Consider the following 26,504-nt stretch of genomic DNA (forward strand, 5'->3'; position numbering starts at 1 on the left):
CTATATGAGCTCACTGCTTTAATCCAGACCCTTTGTGTGACACCCTCCTTCCCCTCTATGTTACTTAGGCCCCTTGTAGCTCTAGTCCACTCATTCCCCTTGCAGACACTCTGTGTGCCCTGTAACACCCTCAGACCCCGCAGCCCTACAGCCTCTCTCTGTACCCCACCTCTTCCTCATGTGTCCCCATACCCTGCAGGCCCTATGGCTCTGCCCCCATACACCCAGAGTCCCGACCTGTCACTACTGCACCTTTATGTGCTTCCAAACTCAAGGCAGCACTTGTATCCTGCTTTTACTTGTCTCTGTAGCTCGTCTCTGTTTCTGCCCCCTGTCTGTAATGCCCCCACTCCCTGGGATTCTGTTAAACCCCTTACTCTAGCAACACTTTCTTTTTAGGAAATGTATCCTGACATTTGTGAACTTAAGGAGAGATTTTATTTAAACGGTGTGTAAGGTGCTTCTTCAAAACCCATAAATCACCAGACTCATTTATATTGTAAATTTAAATTCTCCAGGGAGTGGTGGCAGTAAAATGAAATCTGACCCTGCGTTCACCAAGGGCAGGGATATTTTGTGCTATCGCCTCTCATCTTGCCCAGTGGAGGGAAGGGGAGAATTTTGCTGCTGCCCCTTCTAAAAATGACAAAGTGAAGGGCTGGGGAATTTGCTTTGTATCCATCACTTACTTACTTTACTGTGATGAAGGAGGTATATAGTGCCCCCTGCATTGCCCAACAGCGAGGGGGGCATAAATATTAAAAAACAAAAAGTCCTGAAAATGCCCAGTTATGGCTAACTGAGCAAACCATAATTTGACGTGCCATAGATGGCAAACTCACAGCCCAGATCCAATGTGCAGTACCACAAAGCTTTACTACCAACAAATAACAGGACATCATTACCTAACAATATATAACCAAATAAATACATTACACTGTATTCATCGTGATGTCATCAATAATGTGAATAGAGGTCTGATTGTCCACCACGTGACTCTGGTCCCTTTCACCAAACTCGGATTTTAACACCGCCCCCTTTTCACACCCGGCCTCCCACGAACAAATGTGCATCCTGGAAATGTATCTCCAAATGTGATCTACATTTCCAGGGACCACTTTGAAAGTGTCCCTGGCATGCTGGCCACAAGTCCAACATACATTTTTGTGTTTCTGTGAAAATCTACTATGGAATACATTGGGGTCTTTCACTAAAGTGGCACCACAAAAAATAGTAGCTGACCGGCATCGACAAATCAAGAGACTACTCTGTTATCATCTTTGCAGTTCCTCTCCCTTGCACATGGTGTTTTTGATGACAGATGCAGTGGCCACTACATCATTGAGGAGGCAACTTCCCCCCAATTTAAAGGGTCAGGGGTACCCAGAGAAGGGAAGATGGTACATCCATTTTATTTTGGTCACTGGCCTACTACTGCCTGATTCTAAATCAAGTTTTTAGTCTTTATCACACTTTGCAACTCTGAATCTGTTTCCAAATCAGGATTGCTCTACAATCAGTCGCATCAACAACTAAGCGTGTTTAAAATGTGACCAGCACAGCACCACCTATCAGAAAAATTGTTAAATTGAGCCTCAATGAGCAATGTTAGAGAGTCTCACATGCAATTACCTTCACTCAGTATTATCTGCCAGCAGCAGTCGGCACAGTTAAGCGCGTTGGGGCGGGGCACAGCGCGGCGGGGGTGGGGCAGACAGAATACAGAATTGGTGGTATTTATCTGTTTAATTATACCTATTCCGTCGTCTGTTGGAAAATATGTGGTAGCTTCTGTAATGGAGTTGATGAAAATCTATACCTCTTTTACTCTTGCAGATATCATACAGTACTCCAAGCTAATCCCCCAACCAGAAAACCCATGGACTTCCAACTTCTACTTCATACCCAATAAAGACAGTTTCTGGTATGCAGGCTATGAAATCAAGATACAAGAATCCTTCGATAGCTTTGGAGCTGTTGTGTGGCCAGGAGTAAGTCTAACATTTTTCCTACTGTCTTATACATTTTACAACTAAAATGATTTAAACATAGCATTTGTAATAGGGCAGTACCATAACTATGATGTTGGTTATCTCAATAGTCCTTTGATAGGTTTCACATTGCTGGTTGTTAATTGTGTTTGTACTGAAACTTAGGTTTTTAAGGTTTCTAACTGTATACTTCGTAACTGTAGTGTGTTCTATTGAAATTAATTAATTACAGTTTTACTGTTAAAAGCAACATTTTGATATTTTCTAACGTTAAGAAAAAAACTGTCATTGTCATCTACATGTCCTAAATAAATTTCCAACTGACATTGAACAAATGCATTTGTAGTGCTAATCCTTTATCTCAACCCTTAACCTAAACCCAAACTTTTATATTTAATCCTATATCCGTAACCTGTTACGCTTCATGCTTTAAATTTAACTCTGTGCCAATAACTAAATTCCTGTGCCCTTAACCATAAACCCTTCACCCTACACCATCAACCCTATATTCCTAACCCATAATCCATTATCCATAACACCTATTCTCTATAACCCAAAGCACAAAGCCCTAACCCCATGACCTTAACTAGTATACCCTTAACCCCTACTCTGTAACACCTTAACTTTATATCCTAAACTTTTAATCTTTAACCTCATACACCTAACCCAATACCATTAACCCCAATACCTTTAATCCCTATAACCTAACCCCCAACCCTTAAGTCCTAATCCTACACCTGTAACTCCTAACCCTCAACTTCTAGCCACTTAGGGCCATATGTATCATAGTTCCATTTTGCGAATTCTAAATAGCGATTTTTAAGGAATCGCTATTTAGAATTCGCAAAACGGTATGTATGTACAAAATAGCTTTTTTATAGCGATTCCTTACCATTCCTAATTAGCGATTAGCAAATTGCTAATTGCAAATTACCCATTCATTTCTATGAGCCAGGAGGCCCGTAGGAATGAAGGGGGAATTTGCGATTAGCAATTTGCTAATCGCAAATTAGGAATTTTTTCAAGGGTGCAGGGGTGTCTCAAGAACACCACGAGGATGACAAAACTATATCACACTTTATGCCACTTTGCAACATGTCCTTGAAATCAAGGACTTTTTTATTAGATTTAACATCAAACACAATAACGCTGCTTTGTCTTTATGTCTCAGAGCTGACTGATACATGTTTCATACCAGTTGCTTCCTATATCTATGCCCCTTAGAAAGTCACTAGAATTGACTTCCCCGACTTTGACTTTAAACCTGAGAGAAAGAACAGCAAAAGGCCCTATTGGAATAAGAAAAAAGTATACATACCCCTCTGGAGTACAGAATTTAAAAAAAAAAAAAATGAAGTGGCATATTATCAAGGTGGCGTAAAACAATAATCGCCACTTTTGCGCCTGTTTTCGGGCGAAAAGCGGCAATAATTATATCGCCTTATCAGCAAAGTCACGCTATCGTGTGAATCCTTGCCTTAGCGCCCTTTCCACCAACGACCAGCTTTGCATCTCTAATGAAATGCAAAGTGGGCGTACCTTGCTAAACTTCCATGGAGAATGTCGCTAACCGACTTTACTCCAATCAACAAGGATATCGCTAACCTGCTTAGCGATGTTAAAAGTAGAGCTAACTGCGCTTAACGCAGGTTTCTTTATGCCTGCTTCAAAGCTGACTTAGCCTTAATAGCCAATGGGAGGTGGATATTACGCCAAAGTCCACCCTGCCCTATCAGCAAGGTATTACCTGTCGCAGTGCGTTTATCGCTGGATTTCCAGCGATAATCGCACAGTTTCGTAGCTAAAGCTTGGATTTCTATTGCTTTGGAGATAAGCGTTGCTGATAGCGCGCTATCTTCGCGATAGAATCCAGTAGCCAAGTAACCAATAGCCGGCGATAATGATCCTAGCGCTAAGTGCGCTTAGCCATAATTATCGCCGGTTGTTGCTGATATGCCCTAAAGTTTAAATAAATTGTGAACAGAAATACTACTTTTGAGAGAACGCTGGTTACAAAGCAGATATCATTCAAAAAGAAACACAAGAGAGGCAAATTGAGTATAATCCTGAAGGAATATGAATGTTATTAGACATCACGATGTGACTCCATTTAAAATGACCTGAATATTGTTGATGGCTGGAGCAGTATCCTTACTGTTTTGATGTGCCCCTAAGTTTGGTACTTAGGGCTCGCAACAGAGATTTGGGCTTTTATTTCTAGACCTGTGACTATACATATTATGAAGTTTGCCAAACAATATTTGTTTCGCTTTCTTGAGTAACCACTAATGCATTTGTTTCTCTGCAGTCTTCCTTCAGTGTCGACTTTGCAATAGCAAGTTTTTCTTTTTTGCCCATTTTTTAAACTAGGGGCCATATTATCAAGAAATGGTGATACAATATCGCCGCTTTTATCTGCAGAAAACTGCCGCTGAAGCGGCGATAATGGGCTTGATAATATGCCCTTGTGAATTCCCATAGAAGCCCAGGTTCTGGTTTTAACCTGGGCTTCTATGGGAATTCACAAGGGCATATTATCAAGCCCATTATCGCCGCTTTAGCGGCAGTTTCCTGCCGATAAAAGTGGCGATAATGTATCGCCCTTGCTTGATAATATGGCCCTAGATTTTTTATTTTTGGGAAAAAAGCTGTTCTCCAGCCTACTATTCTATGTATATTCACCCACATTATTTCCGGGGTCATAGTTTTGTTCACTCTTCTAAATGTTTATAGAACAAACTGACTTGGTCGATGTGGAATATATTTGTGTAAACAATCATGTTATTGAGACCCCACAGAGACCCCACATTCTATCAATTAGCCTAAAATTGTGCTTTTATACTGAGGTGATTGTATTCCAAATTACAGATTCATTTAATTGTGGGATAGTCGGCCCTAACCAATGATCCGGGATGCACTAAATCACCATCTTTAACAACCAAATCAAAGTGCAGGAGTATGTACACTGTACCTAAAACAACAAGAATCACTACGTCACTTATTACGCACTTCCACCTTCCTGTTGAATGAACGTAAATAGTGGCACCATAATGTTTTTTATCAATTTGGTACCAGAACGTGTCGGCAAGCAGTCATTTTTGTACGCAGGGAGAATTTGAGCAGTGCCTGTACATCTCATAAAATTTAGGATAGAGTGGATAAGTTATTCACTGCAAAAGAGCCGTAATTGGGAATATGCGTTTAACTTAGGAAGCATTTGTTCAATGCAAAATTATTCTGTTTGGGGTTAGGCAGCTAGCAATACAAGACTTCCATGTTCATATAGGAAGTTTACATCTTGACATATGCCTGAACTGTATACAAACCTCATGCTATTCTTTCCCACAGGCCTCGGCTGCTTACAGTGAGTTTTATTTTACTTGTGGTTTTAGAATATGTAGAATGGTTTTAATGAAGCCTAATAGCCTTATAGCCCACCGTAGCGGGCTATACCGGCCATTAAAGTCCGGATCCAGTGTTTTGGTGAGGGCCCTTAACAAGGGAGCGGGACTTTAACGGCCAGTATAACCAAGCCACGGAGGGCTATAAGGCTATTAGAACATTCTGCCACTAAATACTATCACTTCTCTTCATAGTACTTATTATTTGGTGTTGAGTCCGCTGTAGGAGAACATTAAAGAAATGGGTTTCCTCGAACCAGGAGTTTATTTCAGTATTAGGAATAAGAGTGTTTAACACTTGGGAGGGAGAGACCGCCCATGCGGTAGAGTTGCCCCATATAGGCCGCCATTGTGAATACTCCGGTATTCTCGTTTTGGTAGAAAATGCCAACGTCTAGCCAAATCAGGATTACAGGTGGCACAGTTTTACCATACTCAGTATGCCTGGGTGTAGTAATCCCACAGATAAATACTTTGCGGGAGATTTACTAAAAAGTCACGCAAAGCAGCACAGCCCCCCGCGAGTCTGCGCTGCATTGTGTGACAGCAAGGGAGCAGGAAAGCGCCATATCTTCAGAGATATGGCACTCTCTCCTCCCATTTCTTTTGCGCCGGTGCTGATTTCCGCAGGCGTGCGTCACGAACACACCTTAGGGCCATAGCACTAGTCTAGCATAGGTTTTGTACAGGACGCTCATAAATGCCTTCTGTGAATACCGAAAGTCTAAAAATTAGGATTGTTCTGAATTTAGTAGTAGTAAAGTTAGGACTCCTAACTTTAGGACTCCTAAATGCCTTTTGTGAATACTGAAAGTCTTAAAATTAGGATTTTTCTCAACTTTAGTACTACTAAACTGAGAAAAATTCTAATTTTAAGATTTCGGTATTCACAGAAGGCATTTAGGAGTCCTAAAGATAGGAGTCCTAACTTTACTAATACTAAATTGAGAAAAATCCAAATTTTAAGACTTTCGGTATTCACAGAAGGCATTTAGGAGTCCTAAAGTTAGGAGTCCTAACTTTACTACTCCTAAACTGAGAAAAATCCTAACTTTAAGACTTTCGGTATTCACAGAAGGCATTTAGGAGTCCTAAAGTTAGGACTCCTAACTTCTGTGAATACCAAACTGAGTAAGTGTCTTCTGTGAATACCAAAATGGTAGTAAGTCTAGGATTTTGTCTTAAGTTAGTTCTGTGAATCGGGCCCGCTGTATTTACAATCCAGCAGAAAATGTGTTTTGCTCTGAAAAGTTGACGGCACAAAAACTGCTTTGAATTGATTTTAAATGCATCAAGTAAGCGTACCTTGAGCAGATCACTGCAAACACCCATAGGTTTTTAGCACTAATCCTGATCTACTAAAATAGCCAGACCAAGCTTGGCATAAAAATGTGATGCCTTTGTGATGTAGATGTAAATAGGAAACATATTCATTTCTATAAAAACACACATTGAATGTGTGCTGCTGTGCACAACAAATGCCCAATGTGTGCGATTTTACTGCATTTGTGTAGGCAAACAAATTTCCAGTACAAATCCGATTCCAGACAGTGCACATTCACTTCTACACCATGGTGTGAGCCTGTGCTTCCCACTAGGCGGCCTAGTGACAGCGCCAGTGCCAAGGAGGACAGCAACAACAGACTATCGTTAGTAGATGTGGCACTGTATTGTGATTGCCCCCTTGCGCAATACAGTGCAGCAAATTTTGTTGCTGTGGTGCATGAAAAGTCAGTCTTGGCAGTAATCTCTTAAATGTTCTTCCTCTGATCACTTCTACACCTAAGCTTCCGTTGTACACGTAGGGCCTCATTTATGAAAAGTGACGCATCGCTGCGTGAAAACAGCGATGCGTCACTTTTCACACGCCCTCCTTGCGACACCAATGATGCGTCATATTTACAGTATGACGCATCATTGCGCAAGGAGTTACTGATACGTCTTTCTGACGTATCTGTATGGCGCAAAAGTGACGCATTGCTGGAGTGTGTCACAAAAGTGACGCAATTCCAGCAATGTATCCTCTCACATGGGGCAAGCCCCATGTGAAAGGGCCTGCATCAGTCTTACACCTGCTGTGAGGCAGGTGTAAGAAATTGACGCATTTGTGTCCTAGAAGTGGCGCAGTGAAATCTATGTGACCCTATATGACCCTTTCTTGCGTCAAAATGCCCCCCTTGCATACATTATACCTGGCGCAGGTATAATGTGGCGCAGGGGTTTACAAAGTGACGCATCTACCTAGATGTGTCACTTTGTAAATATGGCGCAACAAGGCGCATTTTTTCGCCACAAAAAGGGACGCACCGGCGGCATAAAAGGGACGCACAGCCTCATAAATGAGGCCCCTAATTTTCACAAACAGTGATTTGCTCTCCTCTGGAGATCTCATTCCTTTCATCTGGGTGCATCATTTTTGCATTCTTTTTAATTTAACACACCATAATCGACCTAACCTTTTAACTACTAGCTATAAGCAGCAAGAAAATTGGGAAACTACTGGATTTGGTAGCAAAAAAAATGTTGTCCCAGAGTTCATTTAGCCTCGATGAACACCAGAATTGCAGAGAATCGAAACAGCATATTGTGGCTGAAAAAGATCCAAAAATTTCAGTTCTTAGTCCACAGAAGTAGGAACATTTAAATTAGATGGTCAGGAGCCCCAGCAATTTACAGGCACATATCAAATAGACCATTCTTAGGAAAATAATTTGAGAAAACATTGTTTACTGTGAGACCAGCAGTCCGGTTTAAGGTATAAGGTATACATTTTATTTGCATAGTTAATTAAAACCGTTGCAAAATGCCAACATTATCAAAAGAAAAGAACACAATTTATATACATTTACAACGCATTCCTTCATAATTATTAATTTCAAAAGCTTCCCAAAAATAAAAAAATGAAATTTCTAAAATGAAGCCGCTTCAACAGCGAAATGTATAATTATTGTCCAATTGCTGCCACAAGCATTTCAGGCCATCCAACCAAACTTTTTGCCGACCATTGACAAACCCTTCTGACCTTGGCGAACCACCCCCCCATTTTTTCCCACCATCTTTTTTCATCTTTTTTTCTTCCTTTAAAAAAACTACGGACTCCGTATGACATGCCCTCATGTACGGACCTCCGCGTACTGCAGAGTTAATTTCATTGAGGGGAATTTCTCCAGTGCGCCTCAGGACATTTGCCCATGTGTTCCCCGCATAAATTCCTTATGTCTCCATTTCAGGCATTTTACTATCGCACAGTTTCAGATACTTCACCAGGCTGCAATTCAGTTGTGGATCGTTCGGTGCAAAGCATGCCAGTAGAGCTTGCCTCCTGGTGCAAATCCCCTGCTGATTAAAGTGTCACCTCAACAGTTGTTTCCGTTTTAAGCAGTTTTTTGCAGGAGCACAGTAAATGCAGCAGATTTTCCGATGCTGAACCACATAGGCGGCACGCAGTGCCCGCTTTCTCTCTTAACCAGGGAGGAAGATGTTGACTGCAGGGTAACAGCCCCAGTCTGTACTTCATGAAAGCAATTTTTATATTTTTGTCATACCCCAGATTGAAATAGGCTTTTGCGGCCGACTCCGTATATGTCTTTAATGTCATCCAGCCATGGGCCCTTTTTGTCAATGTGGCCTTGTCCTCCAACAAGGAAAGATGTTTCACTGTTTTCCACACTAGTTTTTTGAAAATAATAGTGGTTGTTGATGCTTGCCAAAGCTGACATAGGCCCAACCTATTTAAACTGCTATAAAGATATTCCGCGGCAGGTGATCTGAAATGTTGTTCTATCTCCTTCCATAGCTGTTCATTTAGTGTACCATGTGGAGCATTTCATACTTTGTCCCATGCAATGATGAATGCTCCTTGCCTTGCAACTGTTTGTTTTTGAACACCGAATTCAAGCCTAATTTGCGCCGGTGAGGTGTGTTTGGGCAGCCCAAAAATGACCCAATATACAGTTGTGACTACGGCGTCAAGTATTTTAGCTTCTCTGCCTTTCTGAGCTTCGCTGCCATAGGTGATTGTTGGCAGCAGTTTTGCCCGAACTACCTCAATCAATGGGAGGATCGATGGCCCCGTCAACTTTGAATTTAGTGTTTTTAAAGTAGATGCCAGTATTAGGCCTTTGTGCCTAATGCTATTCTTCTTTGATGCGAAGCGACCCCCCGCTATCCAACTTCACGCTCAGGTATTTATATTCCGCTGTATCCTCAATTTTAGTTTTCCCACAAAACCAGGCTCCAGTTTGTCTCCTTTTTTTCATGATTATCATGGTTCTTGTTTTAGCCAAGTTGATTGTTAGGTCATTTGCTTTAGAGAAGTCCCGAATTACCTTTAGGAAACATTGTAGCCCTACTTTTGTTTTACTAATCAGGACTATGTCATCCGCTTACAAGAGGCAGGGTATCAAAATATCTCCTAGTTTTGGGGCATGTGAGTTGCAGCTGATCAGGAGTGGTACTAAGTCAGCTATATATAAGTTGAAGAGAGTCGGTGCTAATACGCAACCTTGTTTCAGCCCTTTAACCATTGGGATGCGCCTCGGCAAGAAAGTTCTGTCACCCAACTTCACCTGCAGCCTTGTGTCCGTGTGCACGTTTATTAGCAAATTTAATAAGGGCTGTGGCAGCCCCCATCTGTGCAGCTTGGACCATAATTTAGTTCAAGCTTCCGAGGACCGGTTTCTGGCATTACAGCCACTGGATTCAAGCAAGCCGGGCTGAAGACGGCTGTAATGCCAGAAACCGGTCCTCAGAAGCTTGTTTCCGGTCCAGGGAAGGCATGGCTTGGCAGTTCGGGCTGGACTGTTCCCATGAGGCACAGGGTCAGACTGATTTGCATATAGCCATGTCTGAACTGGGGTGGCAGAGTGGGCTAAAGAACGGTGATGGATTAAACCCAGATCTTTTGACTAGGTGTGAGTGTTTGATTGGTTCAGATGCTCCGTCCATCACCACCCCCTTTTGTACCGCTCATTGTCTAATAAAGCCACTAGTCGATAGTTTTGTGGGGCCGACTTTTCACCAGATTTGAAAATTGGGGAAATTATTGACCCTTTCCAAGATTTAGGCAGGGTGTTAGCATCCTAATTTGTCTAAACAGTGGTTCTAGTGCTTCTGCCCAGTGGGTTGACTCCTGTTTGTATAAAGCTGGTGGTATTCCATTTGGGCCAGGCGCACCTTCCCTTCTCCCCTTGCCTATCTTCCGTTTAATTGCTGTTGCATGAGTCATTTGCAATTCCTCAGGTGATAAGCCTCCCCTTCTATTCCCAGAGTTGATCGTGTTGCATTCTGCCCTATCCTTGTTGGTTATGTGGCGGTCTAGTTCTTTTTTACTATTTTGGTCCTGTTCACTGAGCTCACTGTTTTGTTGGAAATGGGAACTTAGATATTTGACCCAATCTTCCTCTGCGATGTTCGAGGAAATGCCATCATGATTTTAGTGGATGAATTGATTTATGGTGTTCCAGAATATGGCGCTATTATTATGTTTAACGTCAGCAAATATTTTTACCCAGAATTCCTCCTCCATGGCTCTGTTGACATTCCTTTTCAGTTTTTTCAGATCTGCCCTTTGTCTCCATAGTAATTCCAGCTGATTTTTGTCATTAGGCTTGTGCCGGAGGTGTCTCAAAGATCGATAGATATGTTTTTTTGCAAGCTTGTTTTCTTGCTTTGAAGAAATTGATATAGGTTTCGTGCCGCTGAACCTTTGCTGGTTAAATGGTTTGATCTTAGACGCGTATACTTCCATCATTGTTAGAAAGTTTCGCTATTTCTGAACTTCCCCTTTTCCAGCTCTGGCATTAAAGTGCTGTTTAGCGTTTTCCAGCATCTTGCTACCAGCAGCTAACTTAAAATGTATTCTTTTTAAGTCGATAGTGGTTTCTGCCCCCTGTGGCACCCAGCAACGTTCAAATGCTGGCGTGATGGTTCTTAGCTCTATTTCCTGCGGCCGATAATCACTGTCTCCTTTATTGCCTAACCAAAACTATGCAATTTGTTGAAACAAACATAGGGAGACAAAGGAATAGTCCAGTATTGAATTTGTTCTGTTAGAGCTGAATGAAGTAACTGGAGGGTTATCTTCAGCTGTTCTACCATGCAATGCCCTTAGACTTAGATGTTCCAGCTCCTCCAAAGTTGATTGCCCTGACTTTGTTTGTTTGCCCAGTTGTACTTCTCCTTGCGGCGGGATGTTCCAAATTTTGTTTTGCTGGAGTATTTCTTCATCCATGGAGGAACCCATTAAATGATAGTTTTAGTCCCCGGTGAGGATGGGGTCAGCATTAGGCCCTTCTCTTATGCAAGTTTTTCACAAAACTGCACATGTCCTTAGTTTAATTTTACATTTTGGTTGAATGTACATGTTTATTATCGTGATGTTGCTGTTCCTTGTGTTTGTTTTTGATGGAAAGAATACGGTTACAGCTAGTGATGATTGAGTTTTAGGACCGCAAGTGGGGGCAGTGTGAGTAATTGTGTTTGCAACATATATGACCAAACCTCCTTGCAGGCGGCCACATTTTGCCGTCTTCGTTGCTCCTTGGTAGAAACGTAAAAAACCTTGGAGATGTGGCGGCTCCAATGCCCAGGTTTCTTGCAGAGCTACTATATCTAAGGCCCTGACATAGGTAACAAATTCTAGATCTGCTACTTTATTGAGGAGTCCATTTGCATTCCAGAAGCAAAGCCGTACTAACCCATTTGCGTTTGCCCTCTGAGAGGAGCAGAGATCTCGTCAATCCTTTATATTGTTTATGGTTCACCAGATCCAGCTTGTATCAATTTCCCGTTCCGGAAATGTAAGGGGATTACAACAAATCCTCGGTCCCTCCAGCTGTTGTCCTATGTCCGTGTTGCAGTGCCCTATTGCTCCTTTTAGTACCGACAGTCCGGTTTCAGACGAGGTAAAGCCACAGTCAGCCATCGGGAAACATCCTTTACAACGCAACTTTTACCACGCAGTGCCTTTACGACAAAACTTTTACAATGCAAACCATTACAACGCATTGCGCTGGGGGGCGCTCTAGGATAGGGAATGTGTTTAATGTACTATCCAACACCTTCCCTACTATCCACGGGGACTGGAGTTGGAATAGTAAATTAAACAATTCACTATCCAGCGCCTAAAAGCACTATGCGTTGTAATGGTATGCGTTGTAAAAACAGCGTTGTAAAAGCATGCGATGTAAAAGCATGCGTTGTAATGTCATACATCCTCAGCCATCATATCCATCAGGGATGACCTAAAACTCACAGTGGACAAAAACAAAGTAGCGGCCTTATTACTTCAGGAATTATACGCTGCATTTGACACTGCTCACCACCAAAACTACTGCAAAGACTTCACAATATTGAAATCCATGAAAAAACTTTAAAATCTACTGCTTCTTATCTTACAGATGGACAAAGTGTAGTCTAACTACCCACTTTCACATCACCTCCTCACACACAGCACTGTGGCATTCCTCAGGGGTCCATCATATCCTCCCTATTATTCAAAATCTACCTAACGCTCTTACCAAATCTGATTAAATCATACAACCTCACCTGTTACCACTAAGTAGATGACACCACTATCATTTTAAAAATGGATTGCCCTGATGACCTCTACAATTCAAAACTCGATGACTGTCTTTATTCCGTAAACATATGAATGATGGATGACCATCTAAAGCTCAATACTGCAAAGATAGAGATTATGACATGTGAACAAGGGCAAAACTACCAGCCTACCACCATATGCCCAGGGCACTTGAAGCCTCTACAAAAATATCAAGAGTGGTTATAAACGTATGAGTAAACATGTATTCAGATCTCTCCTTGATACTGCATGCTAACAGCAACAAAAAGAATGCCTTCTGCACATTGAACGTGTAGCAGGGAAGTGGGCCAGGACTTGTGTTGTTTTTGCGTCTTGAATCAGCGCTAGACCAAACTATTTCTTTTATTTGATCTGGTACTTTATTGATACCTTTTTTTTTATTCTTTGTTGTATATTTGGAACAGAAAAAGACAATAATGTCTATATACTGAAAATGCTTGTGTACATATGATTAACAAAACATTGAACAACAAAATTGTGTTTTAAATACACAATCTAAATAAACATAAATGTGAAACAAATCATAAACCAAACATCCTAATGTCTTTGAAGTCTTGTATCAAAATCCAATTTCATATATAGATATTATTTCATAAACTTTCAACAAATGTTGTATGTATCAGCGTTTCAATTAAGAAAACATGAAAAAATGAACAAACACAGGGAAAATGTTAGTGTCAAATACATGGGATTTTTCTTCTATATCCTGACAACAAATAATTCATCATTCCTCCATGTTCATATCATGAATCATAATAAAGCCAAAGCGTTTCAAGTCCTTGATATTAAATATGCGGACTCTCATCAGGGCTCTTGATTTTTGACACCAATGTAGGTTTCGGGCACTAGTGTGTATTTTGTCCGTTTAGTCTTCTTTATCTTTTCTTTCAGCCAAGAGTGCTTAACTAAGGGCTTCTCTGCCTTTATATTATTTCGAAAGCCGGCTCTGAAGACTGTAGTTTCTGCTTACCTCAGTGAATCCTTCATGTTTACAGCTCACAGGGACTTTTTTAACGAGCTTTAGTTAGTTTAGCTCATGAGCTCTTGTCTTCGTGATGTATTTCTCAAATATAATGAGCGTCTTTCTTGTACTTATTCAGTTCTTCTCTTCTGATTCATTCTGTTCAAGTGGCGGCATTCCTCATTGGAAGCAAAAACAAAATGTTGAAGAAAAAGGTATAAATAAAGTACCAGATCAAATAAAAGAAATAGTTTGGTCTAGCGCTAATTCAAGATGCAAAAACAACACAGGTCCTGGCCCACTTCCCTGCTACACATTTATAAACGGCCCAGCCAGAACCTGGCCCACTGGGCCTAACTTCCCTAGTTACAGTTCTACACAGTGAAATCACTATGTTGCACTTTCGCAGGCCTTGCACACCCACATAAACTACAAGCCATCCTCAAGCTCATAATCTCCAGGCTTGACTATGCCATCAGCCTATAACTTGGCACACCCATATTCATTATACGCAAAATACAACTCATCTTAAATGCTGCTGCAATGCTTTTCCTCCTCCTTCACCAGAGAAAACACGACTCCAGTCCTGAAATCACTTTATTGGCTACCTATAGCTAGACGGACAATGTTCAAAGCACTCTGTTTTGTCCACAGACCATCCCAAGGAAAAGGAATGCTATACCTACAAGTTAAATTCAAGCAATACAAACCAAACTGAACTGTGCTCTCCAGGCTTGCACCACTTATCATTATACAACCATACCAAAATCAGTAGGAGGCACTGCTTTCTCAGTACAAGCCACCAAGCCCCGGAACTCACTACCAGGTAGCATTAGAAGCACCGTGGAGCATATACACTTCCGACAACAGCTGAAAACTAGGTTATTTCCTAGATAACTGTGCCACCCACATCCTTGCAAAAGAGACTAGAAAACAGTTGCACCATCAAGCCTCAGTTTACAACTGACAAAGTCAACCAGCAAACTGCTTTCTTTATGGAGATAAGCAAAAAAGAGCTGACCTATAGTTCGCCTTGGCATTATATAGATATGCATTATCATATATAACAGTTATGGCCCACAATAATACTAAAACCATAACATGCTGTGGTCAGCAACAAATTGTAGCTTATACCTCTTAAATTCGCATAAGACATGTCTGCCTTGAGGGTTATTCATCACCCTCTCTGTACAGCCAAAAAAACAACCATAACCAAATAAACAGGCATGGAATAACTGAAGAGATCGGCCACACACTACTGGACAATTTGGGGGACTTTAATATAGTTCATTAACTGCTGGTCCCAACTACCTATTTACCTATACAACCTGAACAGTTGTTTACATGTAACAAATACACTCAGATATGGGATGATAATGAAAATATGCATCCTAACAGATCTCTACACTTTTCTGTCCCTCCAACCTTGCCAGCACATGACCACAATTATTCGCAAAACCTAAGATTGGATATCCAGTGCAGTAAGCAGCTAAGCAGGCTATATCATATGATGCCATACCATGATAAACACATCTACGTGGTCATCACGCATGACATGAAAACAATTCCCATATAGGATCAAAATAAAAACCACTACTACTAATGTAGGCAAGTGCTTTAGCTCCCCACATAGGGGTAGTAAGCGCTATATAAATGCTGCAATACTGCAATACAATACATTACAATTTTGGCCATAACAGGCAAAATATGTTGAAAAATGCAATGGAACTGTAACAGCATATGCTGTAGCTGTTGTATTGACACTAAATTCCAACATATGCACACAACTTAGTGAAGCCTTGTGCAAATTAAAAACACTAGAGACCTAATGCATTTCTCATCCTCAGCTAGTCACAGCAATGAAATCTAGAACATCCTTGGGGGTCATCAGTCCTTTCCCCCGCTAAACCCAGGCCCAGTCCGCCAAGGACCAAAAGGCATCTACAGTTGCCAAAGGTCCGCTGGGATTCTTCATTCACTGTGGATGTCCTGTCTGAACCCATATGGAGCAAGGCAAACATTAAACTAATCTTTTGTTTCATGAGATGTGAAACCTCCCGAGGTTAGGAAAGACAAGGTCAGCCCTGTATAGGCTGCAAGGAGATGCGCATGTGACAAGATTCAATTGTACACTTCATTACATGGCAGGTACACTGCAACTTCATCACAAAACCTCAAGAGAAGTCTTGATGGAACTTCCACGTGGAACCACTTGTACATGCTTAAAGGTGCATCAAGAATAACTCATATGACTTTGCCCTAAATTGTCGAATGTTGGGTAGCAATGGAGGAATTCCAATAGACCATCATTGGGATGGAGTTAGAGGTATTATATCCAGAATCTCAAGCTTAATTTTTATCGGTCCTAAGACCTAGGAGTGCCTTTTCAATACCCGATCCAGTGCCTGACAGGAGACCCTCTTCTCTTCAAACAATGCAGGTAAATAAATCCATATCAAATATTGCATTCAGTAGTTTTCTGCGGTAGACTAGTAGTTTACTAGACACACAGATGCACAATGAAATCTGGGGTATGATGTAATATATTAACTATCCAGTTGGACGCGCTCTGTGCTCTGTGCTCAGCCTACCTGCCTAGTGGCATGCATACCCAGAGTCTGAGGTCCTCTGCATGGTGATATTAGTAGTTGCTCGTGCATTTGGAGCAATAGTTGGTCAAGGGGTGGGAAGGGCAATCGTATTGACAATCTTAAAGACGTCTATACTTTGTGCATTGCTTGGTGGACTCTCTGCTACTCAGGAGGTGCTGGGCTGAGTTTGAGATATTCTGGTAAAAGAAAAATCCCAGTGCTGTATTCCAGGTGTGAGAGACATCCTTGACTCCCACCAGCAACTTTACTTCAAATACATAAACATCTATCCTTCTTTGGAAAATTTTCCAATATATGATTTGTTCTAACTTCGTGCTTATACCTGTGGTTGAAAGCCTCTACTGAAAGGCTTAACTCTAGCTGCCCACAATTTAAAATACATGCTTTCTCTCTCTCAACAATATTGAACGCTTGTACTTGCTATGAACTTAGTCTCAACAGATCTTATAGAAAGTGAAAATGTCACAACAGTTTTAACTGTTTTCAGGTTCAACATTTTCCCATGGTTTCAGAGGTAACCACAATTGATTGTCCAAGACTGCGGACCATAAATAGAGACGTCCCATTTTTAAGTATGACCATGTCATGCACCGTACATCAGTGTGGCAACCTAATTTGCATTTGATGAATTCATGATTTATCCTGTCTGGCTTTAATGAGGTAACACATGCAAACAGCTTTTATTCATTGATGTATTTGCATGTGTTACCTCAGTAAAGCCAGACCTGTTGGCTGTAGCGGTAATACAAATGATGATGGTGGTAGTAGTGGTTGTGGTACTGGTAGTGTTGGGGATTATGGTGGCAGTAAAGGGGTAGTGGGGTAATGTTGATGGTGATTGTAATCTGGAGATAGTAATGCCTACTGTGGTGGTAGCTGTAACGCTGGTAGTGGGAATTAAAGTAGTGTTAACAGTAGTGGTAGAGGTAATGGTGCTGAAGTGGGGATGTTAATGCTGATGGTGCTAGTGGTAATATTGGTGAATATGATGGTGATGATATTGATATCTATGGAAGTAGTAAGGGTGATAGTAATGATAATTGTAATGGGTGCAGCGGCGGTGGTAATTATAGTGGTAATGCTGGCAGCAGGTGCAATGGTGGTAGTGTTAATGATATTAGTAACGACTTTAAAGAAGCAGACCTGTGTGAAAACAAAAAAAGCACTTAGGTACTCATCTAAAGGTCAAGTTTGTACTAAAGAACTGACACAAACATTTAACATATTGCAGTAAACTGCAAAAAAAAATTATTTCTTTATTCAATGTATCCAAGAGATGACAAATTAAATGCTTGTTGATTGATTTACTTTTATGTACATTATATAGTTTATTGTGCATTCCAATGCAAACACTGGAAAAGGCAGACTAATACCAACAGTCAATAGCATATCGACAGAGGGTAGTACTTGTAGTATTCTGGTGGCACAGCTACAGCAGGAATAATTGGAGGCACACAGTATTTCTGCTGTCGTGGTCTCTAAAACTGACCACACCCATTTTCCACAGGCTATTTATTAACGACTTGATGCATACGTCGGACAATACCAAAACCAATGAGGCCCTCGCGCTGTTATACCGCTTCCTCCTCCTTCCTGCGTCCCATATGGTGTTGCCTCAAACATCACAACAAGACAGTACTCATCTGGGTGGATCCAGAGCCCCCCTGCATGTATATTTTTTAAGACTTGGTAATAATAAGTTCTGCGGGCAGCTATGCTGTCAAGCCAAACCTAATAAGGATAGTTTACGACTTTCTTGCACAGATCTCTAGTCAAATTACATTTTTAGGGTCAGTTATGTCCTCTGTTGCATATCATTGCTGACTGGTTGCTACAATCAATCAATCAAGTGACTTTTAAAGCGGGATTTTTCACCCTTGAGGGTCTCAGGGGACTGGGGGTAGAGGAGGGGAAACAGCTGGTCCACCGAAGGCGCTGTGGTTCAGTTGAAGGGCCAGGTTTTGAGGTTTTCCTGAATTGAGGCAGTGATGGTGCGTGCCTGAGGTGGAGAGGCAGGGTGTTTCAGGTTTTGCTGCAAGGTAGGAGAAAGCTCTTCCTCGGGCCGTGGTCTTGCAGATAGGTGGGGTGGGAGCCAGGGCCAGTTGGGCAGAATTGGGGTCTCTGGTGGGTGCGTTGAATACAATGCGGTGGTTAGAGTACGCTGGTCCTGCATCTGGTAAAGCTGTGTAGGCCTCTGTGAGGAGCTTGAGGGTGATTCTTTTGTTGTTTGGGAGCCAGTGGAGGTCTCTCAGGTGGCCGGTGATGTGGCTGCAGTGGGGGATGTTGAGGATGAGTCTGGCGGAGTGCGTTGCCGTAGTCGATTCTGCTGCTGATGAGTGCATGGGCTACACACACAGTTACACGTACAGTACAAGTATATGTGTATCTGATCTCTCTTCTCTTGGTCACTCCAACTGTGTCTCGGTGCCTTAATTCCCAACCCTTGCTTAATATAGACTTCAGCCCAAGCAGCAATGGCATACCGGTGGTGATTGGTGACTTGTATCCGAGCCAGGGTGAGGACTCCTTTCAGGAAATCTATTTTCCTTTCAAGATCTTGTCATAGGGGTTAACTTAGCAAGAAGAATGACTTCCTATCCGTCGGACTATGAGGTGAAAACAATGTTAGCATTTTCTGCACCCTCCCTTTCAGGACAGGATAGTGGAACGTCAGAAGGCTGTGCAATGTGCATTTATGCAGCATATGCAGTTTATGCCACCGCCATTTTCAGGCTGAAATTCTCTTGCTACAGGCGTAAAAAGAATGAGTAGGATAGCCGGTTAATTTGAAGAGGAGTCTGCAATTCTAGTACACGAAACCCTGACTCATTGGATTAGGAATGTTTCACAAACATAAGCACAATAGACTGTCGGTGTAGTTATAAGAAGCTAGCCACTACTGGGTTATTTAGCATTTATTATAATTTATTAATACGCAAGAAATTATCAATCATAAATTTCTTTCTGATTAAATCCCCGCACGTCTTTCTGCTTTATCGAGTCTTCCAGGGCAAAATTTACAACGTGTTACGATTTCAGCCACGCCACAAATATTCGTGAATGCACTTGTGCAGGGAACATTATATGCTGGTATTTTGAACATCAGGCTCACTACCTCATCCTGGCAACCTGCCCAACATACGCTAGCTAGTCACTTGGAATATTTTTAGCATGGCTGAAATCGTCACACAGTGTTTTTAGGTGTCCATTAACTGCAGTGGGTTCAGACTTTGATATTTGTGCAGGACTCATAATAATATGTTGTGTTCAAACAGAGCAAAGTAAACCATAAAAGTTGTTCACCTCGGAGTTAAAAACCTTAAAAATGGAAATTGGCAAACAAAAGCGCCTTATGGCGGAAAGGGCTCTGGACTCCTCTTTTTATCAGCCAATAAAATCCATACAAGCAGAATATAAGCAAACCTTATGCAAGATATTCAAATGTCAAGCCATAGTACATTTTGGAATTTCATTAATAAACTGGACCACTGTCGAGACAGTTAGATATCAGAAAATTGAGTCAGCACCATGGCATGAGAGCTCCATCTATTGGAATTATACCCTGATGAAGATGGAGATAAAACTCTCCATTGCAAGGGAGACATAATTAACATTGACACGCAAAGTATAAGATTTGCGATAAAAGAAGGCAAATGTAGTGGTGCCCCAGGTCCCAGTGGGATAGCCCACTCAGTGTTAAAGGCTGGTTTGGATTTTTGGTCAACCTGGCTAACCCCCTTCTGCAAAGAATAATTTCAACTGTCCTTAGTTACAGTCTTCTTGCAAGGATCCTCACTTTTCAAAAAAGGCAATTGTTTGGACCCAACCCGCTACCGCCACAATGCCTTATTGGATAGAGAAAGCAAAGTATACGCCAGAAATCTATTAAAAGAATTAGAAGCATGGATGGAGGATAAACAAATTATTCCATTTTACCAGTCTGGTTTCAGGTCAGCACTGTAACGCCTCACTCCGCCACTTCAGAAACGCAAGGCTGCACCATATTTACAAAAAAACGGTGCAGCCTTGCATTTTCCCCTGAGCTAGCTACACTTAGCTGCCTAGCGCCAACGCAGGCACCCTTGAACCATAGTACAAGGTGTCTGCGTGCAGGGGAAGATTGTTTATGTGTAGGAAGGTGTCCCTTCCTGCACATAAACAACCTTTAAATTTCATTTTGTCACTTCTATGTGTGCTGCTTAATGCAGCACACATTCAAGTTACAAAATGTCATTGTTTTGAAAGATTGTGTGCAGGAAGGGACACCTTCCTACACATAAACAATCCAAGGCGTTTTACTTTTTCCATGTGTGCTGCACAAGGCAGCACACATGGAAAAAGCAAAAACAAGGAGGAATAAAGCATTTCACCACGTTTTGCCAAGTTAAGACCAGGTTTTGCCTGGTCTTAATTTTGGCGCTGCCTCCTATTTACAACTCCCTTATAACCACCGCAACACCCACTGCCCACCCCTTTCACGCGAAGCATAGCATGAAAGGGGGCCTTATTTACAAGGCAGCGTTAAGCCACGTTAAGTGGCTTAGCTGACTTGTAAATAAGGCGAAGCCCCTATCGCCACAGGAACGTCGGAAAAAGTGACATTCCCGTGGTGATAGGGGCTTGTACACTGGCCCCTCAATTTGAAGATTAAGCTTACTCTAGATGCATCTAAATCAAAGGTATTTTGGGAAATATGTAAGTAAATCCTCGAAAAATGGTATGTTGGCCCAGCAATTTTGAGTTACACTGCTGTGTAAAACTACCTTGGTATCTGGTTCACAGAAAAATGGTCTCCTAGGCATCGATTAGCAAACTTAAGGTAGAGAGAGGCTGGTCTCACCTTTGGATTATGCAGACTTCAAGCCACACTTTAAATCCCCCCCATCCTCTATAACCGTAATGGTAACTAGAGTGAAACTCTCCCCAGCCCTGACCCATGGACATCAATGGTTGGATTGTATCCACTTTCGACCAGGTGCAATATAGTGCATATAGGAAACCTTTCCATCTGACAACTAGCTCCTCGAGGGCACAGCTGCACTTGGAGTTTGGTTTATAAAGGCAAGATTTAGCCAGCAAAGCAGACGTCGTAAAATATTGTCATCTGGTATAAATACGACTCGTTCATCCATCTCCTGTGGTCAGTAGGGAGCGGAAAACCTACTTAAAACAGACACTGCTAACGAAAAACGTAACCACCTGCAATGAAGCTGCAAAGCACTGTTTGAATACAAAGGACATGACAGAACTCTGTTGATATGCAAAATATTTACATATTGTTTTTTTTTTTAAACTCCTTGAATCTCCTTCATGCTAGCTAACCTGGGGCCATATTATCAAGAAAGGGCGATACATGATCGCCGCTTTTATCGGCAGGAAACTGCCGCTAAAGCAGCGATAATGGGCTTGATAATATGCCCTTGTGAATTCCCATAGAAGCCCAGGTTCTGATGTTAACCTGGGCTTCTATGAGAATTCACAAGGGCATATTATGAAGCCCATTATCGCCGCTTTAGCGACAGTTTCCTGCCGATAAAAGCGGCGATAATGTATCGCCCTTTCTTGATAATGTGGCCCCTAGTCTTTCTAACCTTTTAACTTTTTAGATGAATTCTAGTCATTGATCACAACTTAGCTATATATGTGTTGTAAGTAGTTTTTGTATCTGTGTTTGTAATGGTTTTAATTAATCACAATGCACTGACTTACTTACTATTCTGTTTGGAGCCTTGAAAAAGTTCGAGAGGTACTCGGGTGTAGTGCATTTGTGCATCAATGGCAAGCAAAGTAGCATGGAAAGGAACAGCGTCCATCAAAGCCAAACTGCTCTCCTCCACAGTGCTCAGAAAATACATGTGCACGTGCCACCATAAAGGGCCTCTTTTGTTTTATAACTAGTGCTATGAAGCAGCCACAGAACCAACACATAAAAATAGGGCAACATCAACTTGGAGGCCAGCAGCTCTGTGCTAAAGAGTGCCATAGAGTGTGTCACATGCCTGTTAAATCAGTGGTAAATCAGCCATAAAAATGAAATGAAACCTTCCCTTCTAACATTCCTAAAGTGTATTTATATAGCTCCTGATACCATAGTTCTCTCAATTCTTGGCACTGAAATTAACAGGTGTTCATATTACAAATCTCCTTTCTACTAGAGTTTTTTTGACCTGCTGGGGATTAAAAGCAACCGTGGGTTTCATATCCTATCAATTGAATATCGCCCACTGATATCTGCAGTTAGTTTTTAACACACTGAGCTGTCTTCTCATGCATAATGGACACTTCTAGTCACTGGGGTTTTTTGTATGCATGCTCAGAGGTTCCTGCTGCCAATCTTCCCCATGTTGCAATGAACTGTGAAAATAAGTTTAATTAAATTGGCTTAAATACAGCCAACCCCCCCCCCCTACATAATTATTACTCATCTCCATACATTCTAATTGCCTGACCTAGGTGAATGACTGTTGCCAGGTGCTGGAGAGGGACAGCTTGAAAAGCAGCCTTGTTAAGGCGGTCCAGCTGCCCATTGAAAGGCTCACTTTTTAATGGTGTCATCCGGATATATTTCATCCAGACACATGATTTTATGTCCAAAAGGGCTCATCATTCTAAATGTTGACTTTGGGTCCTCCGAGGAACAGTATGAAATATGCAAAATAAAGGAAGAAGGGGGGATTGGGGTTTCATGAAAATCTGGCACCTTTCACGTGTTTCGACTACAGATTTAAGATGCATATTTGTAAGAGTACCTGAATCGTGTAGGACCTAGATAAGGTGCCCTGAGATATCATGAACATCAGAATATGTAATAGATATTTGACAGCATTTTTAAAAGATTGTAATGAAATTGTAGATTGCTATTTCATATGAAGTCCATGTTCGGAAATTACTTTGTTTTTGGTATTGCCATAAAATAGTTCATCGGAGTCCTTGCTTTATAGGTGAGAAACATTCCAAGAATAACCCACTTGAAATTTGTTGTATCTTTCAGGCCATGGCATTATGCCAGTATCTAGAAGACAAGAGAGAAGAACTTGATCTCAAAGACAAAAAAATACTTGAAATCGGCTCCGGAACAGGTCTTTTAGCCATTGTGGCGAGCATACTAGGTCAGTATAAATAACATTCTAAATCAATGTAATTGTATTGATTGTTACCCTAAGGCACATTGGGAACCATCATGTTTATTTATTTATTTGCAAAGTTTTATGTAGCGCTGGGTAGACCCGGAGGTATCAGAGCACTTTACATGTGGGTCAGAGCTTTACAGGATACATAGTTACATCAATTTCAAGCTTCACATAGAGACATAGGAGAAAACCAAAACACAAGATGCGGGGTAGGGAAGGAAACACAATGGGGCGACGAGGAAAACAATGTCAGATGTCCGGCTGGGTAGGTATCGGCAGAGGGGGTGAGCCAGAGCCAAAACTCCTCTATAACTGCATAGGACAGCTCCACCGGGCATCGGCCAAGGTTGCTCGGGCTCCGAGGTAAGTAAAAACAGTTATGGTATCCGTCCAGGGGGCTCCGTCAAAGTTCTTTGAAAGGCACCGGTCCTGGTGTTACTGGTGTTACTTCAGGAGATCAAGCCAGCTTCCCAGTAAGACCCACCAGCGAGGAGCTCTCCTCCAGTGGCAGCATTGGACGTGGTCCCTGGTCTCAGTCAAGTAGCATTGATACTCGAGGTGGCCGAGATGGTTGGTCATCATGTTACGGTCAGGCAGGGTGTAATTTCTGGGGCATCCAGTGCAGCCGTGCCAGAATCATCTCGCCCTCATTCTGCTTGGAGGCCACTCTGCCCACAGATGTTTCCTCGTCAGTGACTGGAGGAAGCCTGTTGGGCTGCTCTGCAACCACCAGCCGCAGTGCAGAGGGTCTGCCATTTTGAGGACAGGTACCACTGTCTTCCGAGTCCCCTGCCATCTCCTACCTTATGCAGAAGCTACTTCTGCCGTAGCCCTCTGTCACGTCGCCCTATGGGTGTATGCAGCTCAGATCGGGGTCAAATATTCCCCCTATGAGGTCCTAAGGTTGCTGAGCCCACATGCTTGGCCGGCTTTGTACGTCGCTGCACTTCCTCGATACCGCCGCCCCTGGGGCGAACCAGACTCTGATAAGTCAACCTTTGCAGGAGGGATTCCACCTTTGACCTCGCTCTCCACACTGTTACAGATTCCGCTGGTGTTGCCGAAAACCTTGCGGGTGTCACTTCTCCTCAGAATCTGCTCTCGCGGCTGGATGCCTCCATCTTAGCTGGCGCTGAGTCTCTTCTATCAGACTTGTGGGGCTCAGATCTGCTCACGGGGCATATTTAATGTTTTGCCCCACAGGTCATAGATCGCCTCATCTCCCTCTGGTTATGTAACAGTCCGAGGGTCCACCGGACTTCAGGGATATTCCCCGGTCGGCTGATGCCACGACAGCAGCGAAGCTGCAGGCAAGGCTCTTGCTTCAGCTGTAGCGATCCACGCTGCTGTAGGGATTTCATAGGCTGCCATCTTGCACCAAATCCCGGGTCTCCACTAAGCGTCCACCCTACTTCCCTTCAGCAAGTCTCTTGCACTTCAAACCGGACTAGTTCGAGTGCTGGCTATCTCTTGCGGCGATATCTTCACTCATTCTGTGAATCTAATGCCTCGCACTGCAGGATTGTGCCAGATGTTACTCCCAGGCTAACGGAGCCATCCTAGGGAGAGGGCATCTTGTCCTCCGCCGCTACGTCATTTGAGGTTCAGCCCTGCTAAAGAAAAAGACTATGTGCCTGATTTAGACTTTGGCCGACAGAGTATGTGCCATCATTGGTGGCAAAGAAAAGTCCCTGGCATGATGATGGACATGCACCCCTGCCTTGAGTACCCAAGTTACAAAAATGTCTGGATCCCTGGTGTTGGTTTTTATTGTCATGGACAAACACAGATCACGTGTGTGCACAATGACAAAGGGCTGTCTCATGTTGCCAGAGTGGTTGACCTCCATCACACAGCTCTTGGTCTTTATCCGGGAACCACCTCCATACCACCATGGCATCATTTTCTTCTTTCTCTGACTATTTAATTCACAAAAATATTGTGAATAGAGAATGGAATATTTGTATTTTTACTGGTTTTAAGATGTTATATACAGTATTTAGAAAGGAAAGTCTGACAAAATGTCGTTATACAAATTATCGACCTACAAAAATATCGCAACAAAATGTTAATTACAAAATATCGACATCCTATCTCCAAAAAGGTAAGTACAAACATATCGGAAAAAAATATTGCTGTCAAAAATATTGTAATTAAAAAATATCGTTTTTTTAATTAAAAAAAATGTAATATAAATTAAATGATACTTATAAATGTAATAAACATAGTTAAAAAGATGTTATAATATTTAAAATTAATAAATAATATACATAATTTAATAAAGGGACGAGGGGTTGGCCTAACGGCTAAGGCGCTCGACCTCGGACCTGGGGATCTGGGTTCGAGTCTCGGTAACGACGCCCAAAAAAAAAAAACGGTGATTCTGGGCAAATCACTTAATCTCCCCGTGCCTAAAAAATGAAAGTGTGTCCTCATGTAACGTAACTGGTGCTATGTAAAGCGCTCTGATAACTGATTCGGTTCGGTTCTAGTTCGCGCTATATAAAACTCCGATTTAAAAAAATAAAAATAAAATAATAATAATAAAAACAAATAATTATACATGTACATATAATACATACTTCCTTAATAATAACTTTTAAAAATAATTTTAATAACTTATAAATAAATGAAAATATTACAAATTACAAATAAATCTATACACATAAAATAATAATATAAATAAAAATTAATAAAAATGTAAAACAAATAAAAAAAAAGTAAGTAAATGTTGGATAGCGTAGGGGTAAAAATTACTATTACCACTCCAAAAAGGGGAACAGTAGGGAAAGTGTTGGATAGCGTA

At 41.8% G+C, this 26,504-nt stretch overlaps 1 protein-coding gene across 1 annotated transcript in view; it reads left to right on the top strand.

Moving 5' to 3' along the window:
* The window catches only part of LOC144773195 (protein-lysine methyltransferase METTL21C-like), a 111,708-nt gene that overhangs the window by 62,098 nt on the left and 23,106 nt on the right, over nucleotides 1-26,504 (top strand). The window contains exons 2-3 of the mRNA XM_078658082.1: nucleotides 1,837-1,991; nucleotides 23,560-23,677. Coding sequence (XP_078514208.1) covers nucleotides 1,837-1,991; nucleotides 23,560-23,677 — 273 coding nt within the window. The remainder of the gene's footprint in view (nucleotides 1-1,836; nucleotides 1,992-23,559; nucleotides 23,678-26,504) is intronic.

Source organism: Lissotriton helveticus, chromosome 8 (genome assembly GCF_964261635.1).
Source record: "Lissotriton helveticus chromosome 8, aLisHel1.1, whole genome shotgun sequence".
NCBI classification, from domain to species: domain Eukaryota; kingdom Metazoa; phylum Chordata; class Amphibia; order Caudata; family Salamandridae; genus Lissotriton; species Lissotriton helveticus.